This window comes from Nematolebias whitei, chromosome 20 (assembly GCF_014905685.2).
Source record: "Nematolebias whitei isolate Nwh7 chromosome 20, NemWhi1, whole genome shotgun sequence".
NCBI lineage: Eukaryota > Metazoa > Chordata > Actinopteri > Cyprinodontiformes > Rivulidae > Nematolebias > Nematolebias whitei.
In genome coordinates this window covers 30,687,608-30,706,963 of record NC_056517.1, presented here as the reverse complement: position 1 = coordinate 30,706,963, position 19,356 = coordinate 30,687,608, and the positions used below count along the sequence as shown (strand labels likewise).

At 38.5% G+C, this 19,356-nt stretch overlaps 1 protein-coding gene across 1 annotated transcript in view; it reads right to left on the bottom strand.

The window, feature by feature from the left end:
* The window catches only part of c20h8orf34 (chromosome 20 C8orf34 homolog), a 103,018-nt gene that overhangs the window by 46,952 nt on the left and 36,710 nt on the right, over positions 1-19,356 (bottom strand). Inside the window, exon 7 of the mRNA XM_037694317.1 lies at positions 17,124-17,290. Within this exon, the coding sequence (XP_037550245.1) occupies positions 17,124-17,290 (167 nt within the window). The remainder of the gene's footprint in view (positions 1-17,123; positions 17,291-19,356) is intronic.

Sequence of the window (19,356 nt, the reverse complement as noted above, 5' to 3'; positions counted from 1 at the left end):
ACCAAGGATGGAATTGTTGCTTTTCAGGTCAAATTACTGCTAAAGGAAAAGCAAATTGGGTTGAATTTGATGTGGAAAACTTTTAAAAGTTGTCTTGGTTACACATAACACTTGTAACAGTAGTTTGGTGTTTACACGTTAAATGCTTTGTGTAAACTAGACTTAAAGCAGGATTCAAGTCTTTATGTGCACATTCCCAAATCCATGTTCTTATCAAAGACTGCCAGCAATCTGTGTTTGGTTTGAATAAGCGTTCTTTTCCTCCGTTCTCCACGCTCACAACAGAGTTCAGTATGTCTCCAATAACACCACGGTAAGTTTACAGTGCGTCTCCCCCGAGACCAGTTTACCACGAGAGAATGTCTAGACACAACAACAAACGTCTGTCCACACTCGCCCGTTCGTCACATTTTCACTCCTTGGGCATCGGGGCAGCCATGCGTGCTCCCTCTGTAAAGACAGATAAATAAAATGCACGGAGGAGGTGAGCAGAAAGGGGGGGTGGGAATGGGAACTATTCAAGCGATGCAATCCCCAACAAAAGGCCCCGGAGTTGAGGAATTCCGTGCCGCAATCACTCACTCACAAGAGGAGCGCGCAGATAAAGCGTCTCTCCTCTCAGAGTTTCCATCTAATTTGACGTTGTTTGAACAGCGACGGACTGACTGGCTCTTCGCGGAGCTACAAAACAGAGCTGAAGTCATAATTTGAGCCACAAATAACAATGTACACCTTCGAGGTTGCGTTGACAGAAATGAGTGTGTGTAGGGTGGAATCATCCAAAGGGCCGCTGCACACGTGGAGACGCGCTCGTACACATATCGGCGTCCAATCCGCTGCATTTCACCCAGCGCTGTGATTTACGGCGCCTCATCCAAGTGAACTTTCCATTCTTTCATGAGCAGCGGCGACACGTAACCTCCAAACACTGGGCTCTAATTAATAGTTTGTATGCACCAAACGCTCCACACACACAGGGGCCCACGTGTGCGCAGCTACTCAGACGTGCCGATTTAAAAAAAAAAAAAAAAAAAAGCAACACATGCAGTGACAATTGCAGACCTCACACTCTTTGCTGCCCTCACACACACACAGGCAGCATTTGTCTTTCATTAAGCCTCAAACACGACGGCTTTACTTGGCGGTTTGTCATCACACAGACTTCGTTTGATGTGCCTCGCAACAGAGATGGGTTTGTTTGGCTTGGTAATAAAAATGATATTCCAACTTGCATATCATAATTATGCTCCGCCTGTCAATGGCACCCTCACTTTGAACCCCCTTTCCCCGCCACCCCCTCCTATAGGAATATGGCTGTAAAGCTCAAGGCCCTCTCGGCTCCGAGTGCGGCAGTAAAACGCCTGATCAGAATCAGATGGGAACACACGAGTGGGGTAACATCACAGCTCTGAGGTCTGGGGAAAGTTTGATCACAGGCCCTGGTGCAAACCTCCTTTTAACTTTCTTTCTAACCACAAATACTGCTCCGATTAGGACGATGCTGTAGACACAACAGCCTGATGTTTTGATGCAGTAACATGTCAGCCCTTTTTTTGCACGATTACTGAGCCTTTTGTATAAATGAGACAATCGTTTTTTTAACCTTTATTCCATAAAAAATACCTAAAAAATTCTGCTTTTGACAGGAACTTTTTGTTTCATAAAAATACAGAGTGCTTGAAGTGGGGATCTGTGTAAAGAATATAAACAGTTAATATCTTACCTGTTGTAGATGGCTCCTTTAACGACCCCAGTTTTACCTGTGACAGGATTGATGAGCTTTTGGAGCAAAGTCAAGACCAAAGCATACGGCGGCCATCTTAAAACAACAAAATTTCATGGTGGTTTAAAAAAAAAAAAGCACTATTTTGTAATAAACGTTCAAATTGCTGCAAATTTCATATTACCCAAATATTTGCATGTGGTTATTTGCAAGAGGAAATGGCAGCAGCAGCTAGTTCTGTATCTTCCATTTTAGCCTGGGGCACATCCTGAAATAATTATTAAGAAAATTAATTAAGTTTCATTAGTGCTGCGTAACTAATAATATTTTGATATTAGTGATTTTTGTAAATCTGTGTAAATTAAGATTTTACAACCCTGTGTCTGGGTCACTTCTGGGTGGAATATCAGCATATTCCTGCCACAATCACAATGTCAAGTAAAACTAACAGCAATGTAAAGGTTTATAGATTAGATTTTATTGATCCCTTGGGAAAATTCCTTCAGGGAAATTAAAATCAGCATAGACATGAACTACTATAAAACTTTAAAGATTATTGTTTTAAAACAGCAGCAATCTACTTTGGCCTTGGCTCTACTCATCAAACTATTAAACATTAATTACTGTACTTTTTGGCATATAAGTCACAGTTTTTTGCATGATTTGCATGCCCTGCGACTTACAGGCCGAAGCAACGTATTTATGGATGTTTGCCCATTTTTATAAACCATTATTTGGCTGAGTTTTAACAGTTTTCATTCATTCTGACTGAAAAAAACTTTAAGCAGTACCGCTTTGAGCCACTTGATGGCAGCTGAGTAGTAGTAGCTGTATGGTATGCCGTTTTATCATGTAATAGATAAAGGTGGCTATAATGACAAATTGAAAAAAGGTAAATACAAAAACAACTGGACTTTATATATTATACTTTACTTTATACTTTATTATATTTGTCTTCAACTTTTTTGAATTTACCATGTCCTGGATGACTGAGAATCTTCACCAGCTATTAATGACACAATTGGCTTGCCCTAGTCCCCCACCTTTGTTCTGCTGTTGCTTGGAGCAACCTCAGCTTAATTTTGCTGCACCGCTCCGGCAAAATGCAGCTAATTTGACCATTAAAATGCATTTATTAAGTCAAAGTTCAACTGAGACAAACCTTTACTATAATTTCAAAGCTTTTCTTCTTAAATTTAAAGAAATGAGCAGCGTTCCTCCTCCTTTTTTCCTCTCTGTCTGCACGCTCCCAGAGCACCGAGACAGTGAATACTTTTGAAATGCAGCTGATTGGACCAACAAAGTGCATTTATTAAGCAAAAGTTAGACTGAGACACACTTTTACTATGATTTCGAGCAAACAAATGACTCTTTTAGGTGTTTATCTTGTTAAATTTCCAAGAAATGCAGAGGCTTGTCCCTCTGCACGTGACCGCCGCTTCCACGAATCGGGTTTGGAAATACAGCTGATTTTACCGTGAAAGTGCATTTATTAAGCAAAAGCTAGACTGAGACACACCTCTACTATAATTTTGAGCAAACAATTGTTTTTAAGTGTTAATCTTGTTAAATTTGTATAGATACTCTTTGCGGGCACGCATTTACTTCCACATATCACTTTTGAAATGCAGCTGATTTGACCATCAAAGTGCATTTATTAAGCAGAAGTTAGTTTCCGGATTGTCAGCGGTGACACATAATAGATGCGATGTTTACGGCAAAGCGACATATTTATGGATTTTTTCACTTTTTTAGATATATTTGGACTGATGTGACAAGTATGGCAGAAATTACGGTAAACTATTAATCCAAATTGTGGTTGTTGCAAAAACTATCTACAGCAGGTAAAATATTAATTGTTCAAGAACCCTCCAGAACACATGAAACAGTCTCTAAATAATAAAGCATTTATTCACAAGTTGTTTTACATTTTAAATCTGTAACACAAGATAGCAGCATTATGTACAGATTACATGCTTGTGTTCTTATCTTTAATCTTTTGCTTCCGTGTGGCTACAAAAGCCAAAACACAGCATCACTGTCAGTTCAGTTTTCCTCCATTCAGTTTATCGTCTGAGCGCATTTTAGGTGTTCAAGCTTCCAAAACATGCAGCCTGCTGCAAAATGCCCACAGGTAATTACCACTATAATCTACCGTAATGCTCCCTGGTTTTATATTCATCTGCGAGAGTGAGGCTTTTACAGTCATCAAACTGGCCACTTTTTTTTGGAAATAATTTATTTTCACTGATTTACCAGCAAAAGCCAGACTTTTGAAGCTGCCACCTCATCATATTTAGTGTTTGTGCTGCTTTCACCCTTGAAATATAGCACAATATACGCTCCCATCGCCCCCTCCTTTAAATAAAGGTACTGCCTTGTTTATGTCAGTTTACAGTGTTTCCACAGTAACTGTTGTGTATTATGGTGTTTGGATGATGATAATGAAGGAGATGAAGGTGAGTGGAGGGCGTCAGGTAAATTCCCGCTTGTCTGCCATCACCAGCAGTACGAGTGCACGCAGGGCTTTAAAAGGTACAAAAAGGTAATTACCCACAAGTGGCATGAAAAAAGCAGTTTCACTAAAATGTTTGGGTTTATTTGCTTGGCACAGTGATATTACAGTAGTGTTGTAATAATTTATCATGTGTTTTGTTGTAAAGCTGCACCGGTTGCTATGGCGTTAGAATTTTTTTTAACTAACAATGTTAAAAGACGAAACGTTTCAACAAAAAAGAAACAGTCCAGAGGCCATGACATAGCTTTGTTTGATTTAAAAATAAATCTGGATTATTGAAGATGAATCAGGATGTTTTGAACCACTTTGGTCATGACTAACTCAAACGAGCCGGCGGGGGAAAGGGTGGAATACAGTATCCATCTGAACACCATCAAACTGGTTGACCCACTATGTGATGGTGCTACATTGCACCATTCCTAGCTATTTTGATTTAATCATTGTTTTAAACATATACATTGTTTTAGAAATTTGTATGGTGATATCGAGGCAATTCCATAATCCTGTTCCCTGAATTACACCACAGCGCTCCTTCAGACTAGTTCTAAATGGAGGTTTTACAAACATTTCCATTCCCTTATGATTATAATGACTCTCTTTTTAAACAAATTGTAATTGAATATTTGGGGGGGTAATGTTTTTTATGAGCTTTATACATGACTTGTAAAATACTAGATTCAACCAAATCATAAAATTTTAATAATTTCAACTGATGCAATAATATATTTGTTGGGTGACCATAGCACTCCCTACTATCCATCCATCCATTATCTTTACCCGCTTATTCCATTTTGGGTCACGGGGGTCGCTGGTGCCCATGTCCAGCAATCACTGTGCGAGGGGCAGGGTACACCCTGGACAGGTCGCAAGTCCATCACAGGGACACATAGAGACAAACGAGACAAACAACCATTCACTCTCTCACTCACACCTAGGGACAATTTAGAGTTACCAATCAGCCTAACATGCATGTTTTTGGTCTGTGGGAGGAAACAGGAGCACCCGGAGAAAACCCACGCATGCACGGAGAGAACATGCAAACTCCACCCAGAAAGGCCCCTGGACCGGGGTTTGAACCAAGGACCTGCTCGCTGAGAGGCAGCAGCTCTACCAGTTGTGCCACCGTGCTGTCCCACTTCCTACTAATTCAATTCATTTAAATTCAATTCAAAAATACTTTAATGAAACCAGGATGATGAGTTACCACAACATATAATTTCCTCTGAGATTAATAAAGAGTTGTTATAGATGCTGATGGCTGTGGGCAGGAAGGATCTCTTGTAGCGGTCTGTCCTATAATAATTCTTATAGCTCTTTTTTGTAAAGTAAAAATAGTATTTGTAATTGTTTTTTATGCTTTTCCCCAAACTTCAATACAATAGATTAAATATGGAACAATCATTACATTATACAATATATACAAAGCTTTGTCATTCTACAAAGTAAAACTTTTACTTTATACAGTAATGAAATTGATTTTGCTATTTTTATTCTTAATTTACATGAGATTTCCATGTCAGCTTCTCATCAATGACGACACCCAAAATTTTTATTTCATTAACTATTAATTTCAATACTGTCAATTTTAAATGGGACTTTGATAAATTTCTTTATATTACCAAATATAATGTAGTTAGTTTTTTCCTAATTTTATGATAACTTTTTAAGTTGGAACCAAGTTTGTATTTTTACGAATTCTACCTGTATCATTTCTAACATCCGTTCAATATCTTCACTGGAACAAAAAAAATGTGGTAACATCTGCAAATAAAACACACTTCAAAAGTCCCGACACATCGACCAGATCATTCACATACAAAATAAACTACTTTGTTCCCAACACAGAGCCTTGAGGGACTCCACATCCATTAACATAAAATTCAGATCTTACATCGTTTACCTGTACAAACGGTCTCCTATTATTCAAATAACTGGATACCCAATGTAGTGCTAATCCTCTCATGCCACATTTATTCAGTTTTTCAAGGAGAATGGTGTGGACATTAGTGTCGAAAGCCTTTTTTTAAATAAACAAAAACACTAACACAATACTGTTTTTGATCAACAGCATTTGTTATCTCTTCTATTAGTTCCATGAAAGCCATTGATGTTGAATTATTTGCTCTAAACCCATATTGACTATTGCTTAAAATATTCTGTTCATCTATAAATCGATCTAATCTGGTTACAAATAATTTCTCTATTATTATTGAAAATTGTGGCAGCAAGGATATTGGTCTGTAATTAGTGAACACACATTTCTCACCATTCTTATAAAGAGGAACTATCTTTGCTAGTTTCATATTTTCTGGAAATTTTCCTCTCAAAACTGTGTTAATGCTAAAAGGTAAACAGTTGTAGATGTGTATCCACTGAATGCTTTTTTGAGTTTGATTAAAATCAGTCCACTGGTTCATGACATATTTTTGCTAAAAGACAAACATGGCGGAAGACAATAAACGACAAAAACGACACTTATACCAAACACCTTGCGCTTTCCTTAAAGTAAAGCAACTTTTCAAATAAAGCCAAAGTGAGTGGCAACAAAGTGATGCAACATATAGATCAACTTTCAGTGAAATATCAAGATGATAAAGAAAGTTAAGATTGTGAACAGAATAGAAAAAAAAAATACTGCTCACTTTCCTTTTCAACTCCAAACCCCAGCTATTGGATTGCACGATACTGCCGGCTATGCACGATGAAGAAAGATATAACACAGTGAACAAAGGAACCACACACAGGTAATGTAACTCATCTAGTAGTCGCTGTTTCATGCAGCGAGGATCAAAGATCAGACAAAGTTTTATCTCGCTCTCATCTCGTCTTCATCAGATCTTCGCTGCTGCTCCTACACCTTCTTCTGTTTCAGCATTTATGCCAAAAACATTCTGAAAGGATCTGCTGGCTTAAGTCTGATGCTTCTGTTTTTCACACTTTTTATTCGGAACAATAAAGAAGTATGTACGATCAGTTCTACCTAAATCCTCTCATGAGATTTGAGAGTAAAAGTTCATGTGGATAAAAGATTATTTTTTCTGTTGATGCTATAGTAGATGTCCTTTTTTCAGTAAACCACCTATTATTTTTAACACCAATATTAATTTAAGCTGATATTTTTTTCATTTTATGAACTGAAGTCCATCATGGATGGCATTTACCGTGTCTGCAGCAGTGGACCGACAAACTTAAAGCATTAACTTAACATAGAATAACAATCCAAGGCCAAAAATTGGGCTTCTTTCCACACACTATACTCAGCTTTCTTCTAGTATGGGATAAGTACATAACTGTGGTCTCACCACCTGAAAAATATAGAATCCTGACATTTTTATTGTTTTTGCAAAAACATTCAAGTCTTGTTAATGTTTAATATAACTAAGACTGTGGTTATTATTAAAAGGCAGGACTATTAAAAACAACCGGGAGCCAACAGTACTGTTTGTACCTGAGAGAAACCGGAAAAGAAACTGAAAAATACAAAGGCGCTACCCTAGACTGGCTGTTTTTATTGGCTTTTTGGAAGTAATGGAGGGCAGCATGGTGGCACAACTGGTAGAGCTGCTGTCTCGCAGCGAGAAGGTTGCCGGTTCGAATCCCAGTCTGGGGGCCCCTCTGGGTGGAGTTTGCATGTTCCCTCCGTGCATGCGTAGGTTTACTCTGGGTACTCTGGTTTCCTCCCTCAGACCAAAAACATGCATGTTAGACTGATTGGTGACTCTAAGGTTGTTTTCACACCAGATAGTCCGGTAGACTCGGTTTGGTTGGGGACCAATATTCATGACCTTTTGTTTACATTTGAACTGGTGTGTTTGCATTCACACTGCACTGTGCAGTCGAGCCAACCTGTTGAACCAACCCGTCGAGTCAACCTGTTGAACCAACCCGTCGAGTCAACCTGTTGAACCAACCTGTTGAACCAACCCGTCGAGTCAACCTGTTGAATCAACCTGTTCCCCCGCTCGCCTGTGGGGGCGCTGCACCAAGAACTACTGAAAGAAACAACACAAAAACCTCTGAAGACACTTCTTCTGGAAATAAAAACAAAAACGGAGTGGCATCAAGTTTTAGCAGTTTTAGGAGTTATATTTTGTCATTTTTCAACCATGGACACAGCATGAGCAGAAGATTGTGTGAATGCACCCTAAGCTCCTATTCACACCAGACCTGTTTAGTCCACTTTAATCGAACTCTAGCTCATTTTCCTAGAAAGTCCGGTTTGTTTGGGGAGGTCTGAATGCGCCATCGAACTCTGTCATGGAATAAAAAGGCGAACTCTGGCCCGGGCTAAAACCGAGGTCTCGGTCCGGTAGAAGAGAACTCCAGCGCGGTTCGAGTACAGTGTGAATGTAATCAGACCGGGCCCCGCTCCACAAGCAAGAAGTGGAGTACAGCGCAGGGCAAACAAGCATTTCTCTTACCTCATATGGAGCCGTCAGCTGCCTTGTGTGAAAAACAATATTCTCCATGGTCTTCTGCCTCATTTTCTGCTCATGCCGAGTCCATTTTTGAAAAATGACAAAATATAACCCCTAAAACTGCTAAAACTTGATGTTACTCCGTTTTTGTTTTTATTTCCAGAAGAAGAAGATGAAGAAGAAGTGTCTTCAGAGGTTTTTGTGTTGTTTCTTTCAGTAGTTCTTGGTGCAGCGCCACCACAGGCGAGTGGGGGAATAGGTTGGTTCAACAGGTTGGCTCGACTGCACAGTGCAGTGTGAATGCAAACGCACCAGCTCAAATGTAAACAAAAGCTCATGAATATTGATCCCCAACCGAACCGAGTCTACCGGACTATCAGGTGTGAAAACAACCTAAATTGTCCCTAGGTGAGTGTGAGAGTGTGAATTGTTGTTTGTCTCGCCACTATGTGGCCCTGTGATGGACTTGCGACCTGTCCAGGGTGTACCTCGCACAGTGATTGCTGGACATGGGCATCGGTGACCCTCGTGACCCAAAAATGGAAGAAGCAGGCAAAGATAATGGATGGATCTGTGTTTTGAACCTGTATGCTCCACACTGGTTTGTCGTCATTATCTGCATCGTTTTTAGGTCTATATTCGGATTTACTTCATTTTATATATTGCTTTGTGTATTTTCTGTTGTTTCTGTCTGTACAGCACTTTGGCTGGCCTTGTCGCTGTTTTAAGTGCTCTATAAATAAAATGGTATGGTATGGTATGGTATGGTATGGTATGGTATGGTATGGTATGGATGGATGGAAGCAATGGAACAAAACAAACCAAGTTTAAGTCATGCTGTTGGTTTTAGATGTGTATTAAACTGGAAAAAGTTATGGTAGTTAATGTTGACCAAAATAATTTTAGTTACTTGGGATTCCACAAGGCTTCATTCTTGGGCCACATTAATATGACATCTACATCCTTCTAGCTCAGATAATTATTACACATCTCTTATCTTCCTTATTATGATGGCACACATCTCTGTGATACCACATCACCACTGAGTAAGTGTGTTCACAATATTAACATCCTACTATCATTTTAGGAACATTGCAAAAATAAAAAAGTAAGATTCTTGGCTAAACAGGACACAGAAAATCTGGACGTTTTATTTTCAGTACGTTAGATTATTGTACTGGTGGTTTTATAGGTGTCAACAACAATTATTATTATTATTATTATTGTTGTTGTTATTAATTTTTATAAATTTATCAGGCACCTACAGCTCATCCAAAAGCTGCTGCCAGAATCCTGGCCTAAACTAGGAAAACTGAACAAATCACATCAGTGCTTAAATCACTAGACTGGCTCCCTGTTTGTGAAAAGGAACGATTTAAAAATCTGGTCTATGAGTCCTTATGTTGGAACTGAATAAATCTCAGTTACTTGCCAAGCATGAAAAATCAAGACTGATCAGGTCTTTAGGGACATGTTTACTCAATATTCTGAGGTCCAGAATAAAACGAGAGGTGGCATTTAGTTTTGATGCTCCTAAACTGGAACCAACTAGACAACCTGCGATGTGTAGCAACTGCTGTTTCCCTAAAATCAGGACTGAACGCTGTGTTTATGGCAGCTGTCCTTAAAGGTTGTAATTTTTTATTATTTATTAGTTTATAATTTCATTTATATTTTTCTTAATTATTTGCTTAATTAAAACAATTTTGGTTTTTGTATATGTGGACAAACTGCAAATTTCCTTCTGTAATTTCTTATTCCAGTTCCTTGTAAAGCACTTTGTATTGTGTATACGAGTTGTTCTACACAAATAAACTTCCTTGCTTCATAAGCTCTAGATACAGAAATTCTGAATAGCATATTTGTTTCTTTGAAACCTTTTTATCCACACATTTTAATCTCAACACAGTTGCAGTTGCTGCAGAGTAAAGCCAACTAATGCACCTTTTCTGCCTCCTAGGGGAAATTAGGCCGCATGTGTTCACAGTTCACTGCGTCTCCCTCTTTCAGATAATCATGACTGATCACACAGCCAGACCACAGGGTGTTTTCACTTCTCACCAGATCATGATTGCAGGGGTCTGTGTGATGTGGATTTGCGTAAAACAGTAATTAACTTAACAAGGAACCAATCAGCAGGTATTATTAACAAAGCAAATGATTATGGAACAACTACAAAGGCATAGCTGTGAATTGAATCTGGAGTGAATATACTGATATAGAACATATAAACTTAATATAACACAAAACCAAAAAGCTGCAAAACCAACGCATGCATTTATTTAGCTCAATTTTAAATGCACTTAAGACACCATTAAATCGACTCATTGCATGACCATGCAATAAATGTACTGCCGTCTTTTAGCCACTTGAGGTCACCCTAAGCAAATGATTGAAATAAGAAAAAAAGTCTACCATAGTATTATTGCCTTGTATTGAAATAGATGAAAAACTGCATGTCAGGATCTCCATTCAGCCCTTTGCTTATTTTATTTTGTATGAGGTCATGGAGGGCTACACATTTTCTCAGAAGATGATGAGAACACCCTGGATGGACTAACTGAGGGATGGGGGTACAGAGAGACAACTCATGCCAACTTTCACACCTATAGAGAATTGGGAATAACTAGTTTCCCCACAATGTGCATGTCTTAACCAATAACACTTAAACAGGAGGTACAACAATTTCTATACAGTTAATTTAATAAATAACAAAGTTTGTAAAGCATTTTGTTGTCCCCTGAGCATCTGAGCTAAAGTTTGTTTGTTTTTTTAAGAAAGTGGCTCGTTTAGTTCAACTTTCCAAGTTGGCATGTTGAAGTATCGAGTTACAAAACCCCACGTTGAACCGTAGTGTGTTCCTCGGGTTTAAGTTGGATTTAACAAACAAATAAACCAAGCTGGCTTAAAAAAATGCACTGCAATCCCTTCCAAGAAACCATCAGAATTTAGATCTGAGCCAAAAACTGATTTCTGAACAAAACATTCAAGAGTTTTTCCCCATTCCCCTGAAACCCAATCTGTCAGTACTATCCATTAAAAATAACTACTTCAGGAGGGGAATAATCAACACAGAAGCATCTTCTCGGGGATAGCATCGTGACCTGACCCTGACAGAGAATCAGAAAGTACCTTGCTGCATTGTTTCAGTTGAATTACAGCCTTGGATGGTAAAGTAAAGGCCACAGGAGAAAAAAAAACAAAACGGAGTTGTAGAGATGATTGAGGAGAGCCATCACAAACCACCAACATCCTGCTTTATAGTTGTATCTTTCACCATTATGTACCTCTGCCTTGGGTCAGGACTATATGATGCTGATGAAGATGAACGACTTTTGTGTTTTGTCTTATCACAGTATCTTTTACTTAAAGCTTTAGGACAGATAACCTAGGCAATTTTTTTCTCTGAGATGTATAGGTCCAATAAAAAGGCTCGAAATGTCCCGGGGTTCAATGCTGGATCAAGGTTAATCGCCCATGTGGGTTTCATACAAGATTATACTGGACTAAGCTTTACCCCATGTACATTTCCCTTTTTATTTACCAAAACCTATCATGATCTGTTGGTTTGTTGAACCCAAAGTGCACATAGACAGGGAACTCAAAGGTAAAGTAAGAATAATTTATTAATAAGAAACCAAAGGGCTGACGTGGCAGCAAAACTTACAATAATTGAGGAGACACGGAGGGAGACAGATGACGCCTTAGACAGGACGATCCACAGGAAGAAACAAACGAACACAGAACTTATAGGGACACTAACGAGAGACAATGATGAACACCTGCGGTGAATGGGATGGAGGACAGGTGTGACAGGAGCTGGTTATATCAGAATCAGAATAAGTTTTTTTTATCATTGCACCGAGATACAACGAGAATATGTCCATACAGTCGTCTGAAAGATGGGCGGAGTGCACGTAGCTGCTGCTATAAAGTGCGGCCTTCTTATCCTTTTCAGAATACATTTTTTAGATAGAAAAAGGGACAAAGCCATGAGGGGAGGATAGTGGCATTACAAAAAATACCTGTTCACACCTTGTCCTAACAGGACACGATTTAAGACATTAAACAACTCTGCTAGCAGCACATTTATGAACAAGCTACACGTGCATTTGACGACGAGGCGGTCCATGAAGCACTAACGGATAGTCCATTGTCGTGATGAGATGATGGTCAGCCGGCAAAGTTCTGATAATCCTCCACAGAAGTGGGGGTTGCGATAGACAAAGCTTTTCCTTAGTTTACAAATTTCCCAGGAGAAATTGATAAGTCAGCCAGTTTCAAGGCCAACCAGGAAGTCAGATTCAGATAAATCACAATTGTTGATTTATTCAGGAAGACTATATTTTCTTGCCAGCCTCGAGTCTTACTGATACTTCCAAGGTCTGAAATGGCCAGATTAGGGTGCATTCTACTGGTCCGTGCTTACGAGTCTCTTCAAGGTCGTTTTCATGCTGACGAGTCCAAAGCCGCAGGTGGCCTGCGATTCAAATCACTTCCATCTTACGGTTTAGCTCATAAATCAGCTGATTTTGAGTCCTCAAAGCATGGACCAACCTTCACATAGGCAGCAGCCTGACGAGGGCCAAATTAGCTGCAGCTGTCTTCTTTGTACATTGATGAACCAGGATCTAGACTATTCCAAAAACAGGAAAACTGTTATCATAACTCTAATTATATGAAATTTGTGTGTCCTCAATCGACAGCAGAGGAAGACATCACCCCCAGATATACTGTATATCTAACTGCATGTGTGTCGTCCAAGCAAATGAGGATTCTCCAGGACCCTGTCGCTTTGTTGAAAAGATTTTGTCATTTGCATCAAAAGTCCATGAGGGAGGAAAAACTGAGGAAGGCAGGACAGATGACACAAACAAAACACAGATCCTCTCAAAACCAAATGGATCCTGTTTGAGTTGCACCTTTAAATGCTCCTGTGCCTTTGACTCAGCTGGTACCTCATACAGAGCTGACTCCGGTTACAGACCTAATCTATTGAACGATAAATGTGATGTCAGCCATCATTCAAGACATACAACTCTTAGTTCTGAATATCTTTGGATATGTTTAACCCACCTGCTAAACTCAGTCTGCATTATTCAATATTATATTTTATCTACTGAATAAATGGTTAAAAAGGAGAAAAATAATTAGAATATTTGAACAGTTAGTGTTTGATATGGTGCCAAAATTTTATGAATGAGTCTATATTTCCTACAAGTGTTTCATTTTGCAAAATGGCATGGGGTGTTCTGATAACTGGGTGTGATTGTGAAATTGTGTGAGGTGTTCCGAAAAAACGGGGCTCTGTTTTTAAAATTGCTCCTAAGAGATCATAAAAAGAAAAACTGTACTAGAAAATTAAAACAAGAAAGAAACATGCAATCCTATTAAACATGTTGGAGAAGCATCAAAACTATTCAAGCTGTGTGCTGATACTGGGATATCATAAAATACAAAGTTGAGATTTATTTCTTAAAAATAGCTTAATTGTTTAGATCAAATTACAAAATTGTGATTTGACAAGTTGCATAAAGTCTTAAAAGTGGTAGTGGTGCAGAACTTGTGTGATTAGTTAGTTCAAACACACGAAAACACTGTACACTTTTTTTTTTTTAATTCTTGTCAAGTTCAACTAAATGCAAATATTGACATCTACGAGAGCATTTGGACACTACAAAATGTTTCCTTTTAGACATTAGCTCAATTTAAGCCTAACTGCTTACGACCCATTCAAATTTGTTTTAGTCCAAAAGTTCTTACTGGACAGAAAAGATGCGCTTTAGGGGATAACACCCCATTTGGTACCCACTGACCCAAACATTGCTAATGTTATACAGTATCTTCAGGCCCAAATGGATTTTAGAGGAAATCCATATAGGATTTCCTCCAAAATATAGAACCAATTTTACAGCTCATGTATTCACAAACACCCATATTGGATCAGAAGATCACTATAAAGTAGAAGAAAACAACAAATCAAACATGTTACACTATGAATAAATGCAGAGCGGTGAAGGCTGTGCAGAAGTCTGTTGGAGTCAGCCTCCCCACCATCACAGACATCTACACCTCCAGATGCAGGAAGAGGGCCACCTGCATCATGAAGGACCCCACTCACCCAGCACAAACACTTTTTGCCCCGCTCCCCTCAGGAAGGAGGTTAAGGAGCATTAAGTGTAGAACCACTAGACTGAGGAACAGCTTCTACCCTGAGGCTGTTCGACTCATGAATCTCTAACCAGAATAATCACTGAGAAAAATCACATCATGTTGCTGCTGATCCGTTTCATGTTGCTGCTGATCCGTTTCATGTTGCTGCTGATCCGTTTCATGTTGCTGTGTTCATGTGTGCTCATCTACTCACACAGACTCATGTTCGTGCTGCAGTTTGACGTGATGTTTTTGTGCTATTAATGCTTAGTGTATTTTTGTTGATGTTTTTCTTAGTTCATATCTTAGATCTTATTGCCGTTTTTCTTTTACATTTTATTATTGGATGTAACTGGGACCCTGTGTACATAATTTCGTTCCACCACATGTACCACATGGGGTGCGAATGGCAAAGAACCTTGAATAAATTTTAAATCACAAAGCACACAATCATTCAAACCTAATAAGAGTAAATAACTTATTCCGTGTGTTTAAGTGTCTTAAAAAAAAGCTTTAATCCACAACTTCATATTTAATTACCGTATTTTTCCCACTATAAGGCGCACTTAAAAGCCTTTAATTTTCTCAAATATCAACAGTGAGCCTTATAATCCGGTGCGCCTCATGTATTAATTCTGGTTGTGCTTACTGACCTCGAACCGATTTTATGTGGTAAAGCTGAACAATCTTGAATTATTGTGAATGAGTTGAATAAAGTTTGACTTATCTGACTGTTTTGTTTCACTTAATGAGCCTTATGTATGAAAACAGACCCGTTCATTGATATTGCGCCTTATAGTCCGAAAAACACGGTAGATCTGTAAATGTTAACAAGACGTAGAAATGCTTTGACAATCTGAACATTTACAGCAGCTATAGTGTGGAACCCGGAGGACTTTTACTGCCACGCATCAGCGTGAGCCTCTGTTTCAACCAGGAAGAAAGGATGCGGCTAACAAGCAGGAAAGCTGTGCAGAAGCGCAGAGAGCAAAGGCGTACGTAGATCGCATGTCAGCACAGAGCAAAAGACTTCTTGATCAACAGTGAGGCACTGTAACTGAAGCAAAAAGAGCTCCCTGTGAGCTGATATTCAACCAAAGTAATGCTGCACGGCAGCCATTTATTAACCAACCCCAGAATCAGTTTGCATAAAAGCTGAATTTTCTCCAGCAGCTATTAGCTGTTCCTTAAACTGAATGTTGTGCCACCTGCTGCTCGTGCATATGTATGCACAGTGTGTGACTTCAAGCTGCTTTTATTGAGATAGTCACCCCTGCTGATGAGGATTACTAATTCAAAGAGACAAAATTTAGTAAGACGTGACAGAAATGGAAGAAGCGTTCCAGCACATTAAGTATTTTCAGGCACCAGATTTAATCTGGCAGGAGGTGTTACTTCCTGTGTTTCTGCTCATAATAAATACAGCGGTTTTTAAGAAGTCGAGGTCCAGAACCACTAAAGTTGAATTTAATGTCATAGTATTGTTTTGGTTTGAATCAAGCAAAAACACGATCACCTGTTTTTGATGACTACCGTATTTTTTGGACTATAAGGAGCATTAAGTGAAACAAAACAGTCAGATAAGTCAAACTTTACTCAACTCATTCACAATAACCACATACAATCGGTTCGAGGTCAGTTAGCGCCATCAGAGTTCAAACATAAGGCGCACCAGATTATAAGGCTCACTGTCGATTTTTGAGGAAATTTAAGAATTTCATGTGCTCCTTATAGTCTGAAAAATACGGTATAGGCAATAAAAACGATGAAGTTAGACGTTTGGAAAGTTTCCGGCAGCATTAAACTATGCGATAACGCCGTTTTAAAACAAATGTTTGAAGCAAGAGATAAGAATTATCGTGTTTGTCTGTAAAATAAAAAGCTAATTACTGACAATGTCAACTTGTCCCTTCATAAATTGGAGACAAAAGAAAAGACCTATAATATTATTCACAAAAACATTTTTACTGGAGTATTATAATCAAAAGTTTGGTATTATTATAAAACATTTTTACGTCTTTATGTGTTGATTCACTCATTAATTGTCTTCTTATCTGGGCATTAAAATCAAAACTCAGATTATAAAACATTCTAAATCTCTTCTCCACTCAGATAAAATAAATCCACTGGGCTACTTCTTGGTTCTCTTGTGGTCAGAGCAAATTCAACCAGACAATGAATTTACAAAAATTTACAACTTATTTTATTTTAACGTGACTAAAAAGTGCAATGAATCGTGCAAAGAGCGCTCATTTTGTATCGTTTCAGCTCTGTGCCTGTGTTTGTCAGCAGTTTAGCTTTGTGAGATTACCCAGAAGCTCCATGGCGTCATCCTCATCCTCGATCTCCTCCTCCAGGACGGAGGGGACGGTGCTGTTGACCGATTCAAACGAGTCCTGGGACAGCATGGCAGCCAGCAGCTTTTTGTGATGCTGCTGCTGCTCCTTCAGTCCTTTGCTCCTCGTCTCCATCTTTAGGCTGAGGAGTGAAAATCAAAACCCATAAAAACCTGGACTGCTTACTACTTAATAACATGTAAAGTATTATTGTTCCGCTCTGTAACATGCTTAAAACACAAACAAGTTTTCTTTAGGAACTGCACAGACAAAAAAAACCCTAAACCTTTCATGAAAATCCTGCTTGTGTTGCGGTCATGTCTTCATTTCTTATCTGTGTGAGGGTGAAGACTAAACAAATAGGCTTTTTTTTTTTTCTAGCTCAAACAAAAAGTAGATTTATCCTCCAACAACCATGCCCTGCAGTCACCCATGCATGGATCACTGCAGTGTAAAGAGCTGGGATAAAACACCATGCAGCCGATATCAGCACTGTGTGGTTGAAGTACATCTTTCTAAAAAAGATGAGATTGGGCGATTGCTGCAATGAGCAACTGAGCAATGTTTGGACTCCTGACCACAAAATAACAGGAACTGAGAGCATGTTACTTTAATTAACTTTAAGTGGTGATATGTGACTTTTCTATGCTGCTGATCTCATGCTGCTGTATTTATTCATACCATCTGCTCACCACAGACTCATGTTCGGGCTGCTGTTTAATATACCATATTATTAGCGTTTAGCGCATATTTTGGACTTTTTAGTGTATTGTTTAGTGTTCGTTTAGCGTATATCTTAGATCCTTGTATAGTGTTTTCTTTTTATGTTTTTGCCATTTTTGGGTGCAACTGGGACCTTGAGTGCACAATTTTGTTCCACCTCATGTACCACATGATGCGAATGACAATAAAGGGCCTTGAACATGTTAGCTTGAAAAGAGAAGCTGCTGAAAGTGTATGTTTTAGTCAACAATCAGTTCAAATCAGACAAACGCAAGAAAAAAAAACTATTAAATTAATGAAACATCAAAGACAGAAATCCAAAAAGATGAATTGTTTTTTTATTTACTTTCAGAGTCCTATGAGTCATAATGAACAGGAGTTGGTTTCAGCTTCATCAAAACTGTTCTGCTTAGATTTAATTTACATTTAATGTTCAGACTCCAGTTTATTGCATCGTTACAGTCTATACCACTCTTTCTCACTCGTCATTTATAAAACTTAGTGTGTCATCCTAAAGACTGCAGCTATGGACATATTTCACTTCCTGCTTAATTAATCTTCATTTGCATTTACTTTAAGATTGGTTTCACTTAAACAGTTGTTTTAAAAGCAGGACTGAATCCCTTATCTCTGACGCAACCATTTAAAAAGGACTCATTTGCATTACCAGCATATTAAATAAATTAATTATTATGCTTCGTATGAAGGTGTGGACTGTAAGACCGGAGGAGTGATCATTTGATGCTAATCTGTGTTTAATGACTTCTATTTGCAGCTAATAGGAAAGGGTCAAACATGATGGATGCAGAGTTTTAACATCCCCTGGTGAGGGTTTTGTGCTCATTAGATTAGTTAGTTTGATTCTACAAAAGCCATTTTCAAAGATGGTTTTGCTTTTAATGGCAACATTAAAATCACCTTAATTTTCCTTTAAATATGAGGGTGAATATTTACACACTGAGGATAAAATGACCAATTAATTAATGGATATTTATTTTCTTAACTTTTTCTCAAAATAAAAAGTAACTTATATTGTTCTCTTAAGATAAAGGAGCTCGTTTTCGCAACATAAATGATATACAATTAAAATATTCTGACTTAGATAAGTTCCATTTCTCATCAAATACTACAGTAACCAAAAAACAATTTTGAGTTCACAAATAAATAAAGGGTTGTTTCTTCATTAGAAATCAGGAAGTCCTTCTGGGACTGAATCAAGTTGACAATGGCATAAATTAACACCCATCACTGATTTATTTGACACTGATGGAGGATGCTGGGGGAGCTGGCTGTAACTGGAGACAAAAACACGTTAAGTAGCTCAGTTATTGCAGGATAACAGAACATTCAACAGTTGAGCTGAATAACTGAATGAAACAATAACAGCAGGTTTGTATTGTTTGTACCGAAGACATCAAACTGAGCAGAATAAAGCAACAAGAACCAAACTTAAGTAGCACAAATTATTCATTAAAACGATGAAAA